This window comes from Brassica napus, chromosome C1 (genome assembly GCF_020379485.1).
Source record: "Brassica napus cultivar Da-Ae chromosome C1, Da-Ae, whole genome shotgun sequence".
In the NCBI taxonomy this organism is placed as follows: domain Eukaryota; kingdom Viridiplantae; phylum Streptophyta; class Magnoliopsida; order Brassicales; family Brassicaceae; genus Brassica; species Brassica napus.
The window spans coordinates 35,005,463-35,008,386 of record NC_063444.1 but is presented as its reverse complement, the minus strand read 5'-3'; the positions used below and the strand labels follow the sequence as shown (position 1 = coordinate 35,008,386).

At 35.7% G+C, this 2,924-nt stretch overlaps 1 protein-coding gene across 1 annotated transcript; it reads left to right on the top strand.

The window, feature by feature from the left end:
- Nucleotides 1–702: 702 nt before the first annotated feature.
- Nucleotides 703–1,200, top strand: LOC106453693. The gene has a single exon (XM_013895913.1). It carries the CDS (start codon nt 703–705, stop codon nt 1,198–1,200), a length of 498 nt encoding a protein of 165 aa, XP_013751367.1.
- The last annotated feature ends 1,724 nt before the right edge of the window (nt 1,201–2,924 follow it).

Sequence of the window (2,924 nt, the reverse complement as noted above, 5' to 3'; positions counted from 1 at the left end):
GGTGAGTTCTCAGTAGCATAGTGGTTGGGTTGATGTTACAGGTATTACAGGTTTTATTCTGGCTTCTAGCCTTGTAATTACTAGGACCGGCTCTGCCTTAAATATACAGGTTTTATTCTGGCTTCTAGCTGTTATAAACTTCATGGGTATCCTCACAGATACAAGTTTCAATATAGCAACTCAAAGTCATTTTCATTGCCTACTTCAGGAAAGTCACATAAAAAATCCTCAAAGTGTAACTTGCTATCACTTTAAATTTTGATGTTTTTTCACGGACAAAACTTAGGTTCACCCCATGTGGTGAACTCTCAGATTCACCTCTATTATTAACACCAATCAAATTTCCATGTAGGATTAGTAAATAAGGAAAAAATTAAAACTAACAAAAAAAAGGAAAATAGCTAAAAAAAAAAAAAGGAGACGTAGCCGTTAAAAAAGGATTAGAACGTGATCTTGTTTTATCAATTAGGTTTTGAGAATTCTCTTGAAGTTTGATAATAGGAAGCTGCTCCCAAGTAATTTATAGCCTGAATTACAGCCTCGAGCTACGTTGTTTGCATCCGTATGTTGCTCTACTTTCTTTTATTCTCTTTCAAGTTAAGAACATCAATTTTCTAGAATCTCTATTAAAATAAGGTATAATTGTTATATGTTATCTAAGGTAATCTTTGACTGGAGTTTATATTTTGCTATATAGTTGCAATGGAGAATAGTCATTTAAGTGGTCAAGAAACAGTTCCCATTAGTCAGGGTGAATCTAGTTTGCAAGTCTCCGGTGAAACTCGTTTGTTAAGTCAGAATCCGGATGAGCTTTTACTCGAGGAAAAAGATGATACACTCAGTAGTGATGATGCTTCAGTCAGTGATTTCGATGAAGAAGAGAACATAGACAACAACGAGGAACATCTTCAGACTAAAGCTGTTGATGCTTTAGAGGCAAACAATGAAAATCAGAAAAGCTATGAACTATGTATTGGAATGGAGTTTAGTTCTGATGAGTCTGCATATAAAGCTTATAGAAAGTATGGATGCAATCATGGTTTCGATGTAAGGAGACAACGGACTTCGAGAAAAAACCAGAAGCTAGTAAGGGTGGTTTATGTATGCTCAAAAGAGGGGTTTAGACAAGAACCTAAGGTCAAGAAATCATTTTCACGACCAACCACAAGGTGTGGTTGTCAAGCTCGCATATCTTGCTAACCACTGTGTGTGTAAACAACAATTTTCAATAAAAATAAATTTTAAATACTCTGTTTTCTTCTCATAAAAACAAAGAACCATAATGATTTTCAGGAATTGTGATTATCAGGAATTGTGATTATCAGAAAAATAATGTGATTATCAGAACGTGCTATTGATAATCTCTCGGCAAAAAAGAAGCTTAGCTACTCAGAAGCCGTTGCAGATTGTTGTCATCGCCGTCAAACATGGCTTGATTTGGTTTGGAGAAGGTGAAACCGAAATTGGGCGACGGAGAAGAAGAAGCCGATGGAGATCACGTTCTAATCTTTTTCTAACGGCTACGTCTCCTTCTTTTTTATTTTTTAGCTATTTTTCTTTTTTTTGTTAGTTTTTATTCCTTCCTTATTTACTAATCTTACATGGCAATTTGATTGGTGTTAATAATAGAGGTGAATTTGAGAGTTCACCACATGGGGTGAACCTAAGTTTTGTCATTTTTTCACTAACACTTTTAACCTTCAAACTGACATTTGTATCACAAAAAACCTACAAAGTAAAAAATGACCAATAATACAGGTAAAAAGATGATGTGTCAGTTTTTTTTTTAATTTTTTTAATTAATAAAATAAACAAAAAAATTAAATAAAATTCAGAATTTTTTTTAAATGGAAATTTAAATCAAATTTAATAAAATTAAATAAACATTTGCTTTTAAGCTAATGTTTGACGAGCTTGAATACAAGCCCGTCCTTGCATATTACACATATGGAAACCTTCAATTCTTGTAGATATTTTCCCTATTTAAATAATTACAGTAGTCAATTTTTAATTCAAATTATTTTTTTACTATTTAAAGTAATTAGAAAAAAAAATCCATGTGACAACTTCTTAGGGAAATAAAAAATTCACTGATTATTAAAAGATTGCATATGTAGCTTATTTAGTCATTTCTTGTGCCTATAGGTCACTGGATTTGAACCAAACTTGGAACATAACTAAATAAAAGTGGAAAAAAAGACAACCATAGTTTAGATGCTCCGAAATCCACGTTTGTGATTTTATTATCCTCCCCAGCAAGGTATACAAAGTCGTTGGACTTGGTCGCGTCTTGGATGTCCATCCATCTCTCACAGCACACGAGGACTTTCTTCTCCTCTTCCACCAATAAACTTGTTAGACCATATTTATCCCTAGTTCTTAATGGGATCCTTAGCCCAAATAAGTGAATTAATTAAATCAAAACAAAAGGAAAAGGAGATTATCGATACTTACTTTGGGATTTTTGTGATCGGTAATAAGGGAGGTGTTAGAGGCACGTGTCAGCACAAGAGGCAAAGGTATTTTTTTTTCTATTTTCTTTTCTGTTTTCTTTTCTTCTCTCCTCTCACTTCGTTCTCTCATCTCTCTTCGTTTTCTCCGTCAACAAAGAAGGAGCGAACCGACGAAAGATCCAAACCCACGACCGTGCCTCCACCACTGATCCTCCGTCGTGGTTCTCGTCTTCTCGTCTTCTCCGTCGCCGATCGAAACAACCACCGATCGAAACCACAACCGATCGAAACCCACAACAGATCGAAACCCAGCAGCAAGGACGACGGCTATCGCGATCCAGACGGCGTCTCCTCCGTATGGTCTCGTCATCGCCGGCAGTAGAAGGATCGAAACCCACCACCGATCAAACGTCTTCTATTGTTTCGTCCTCCGTCTTCTCTCGTCTTAACCGCCAGAAGAAGGATCAAAAT

What these genes read in the sequence shown, in the direction of transcription:
- LOC106453693 (XM_013895913.1), top strand. Translation starts at nt 703, where the DNA reads ATGGAGAATAGTCATTTAAGTGGTCAAGAAACAGTTCCCATTAGTCAG.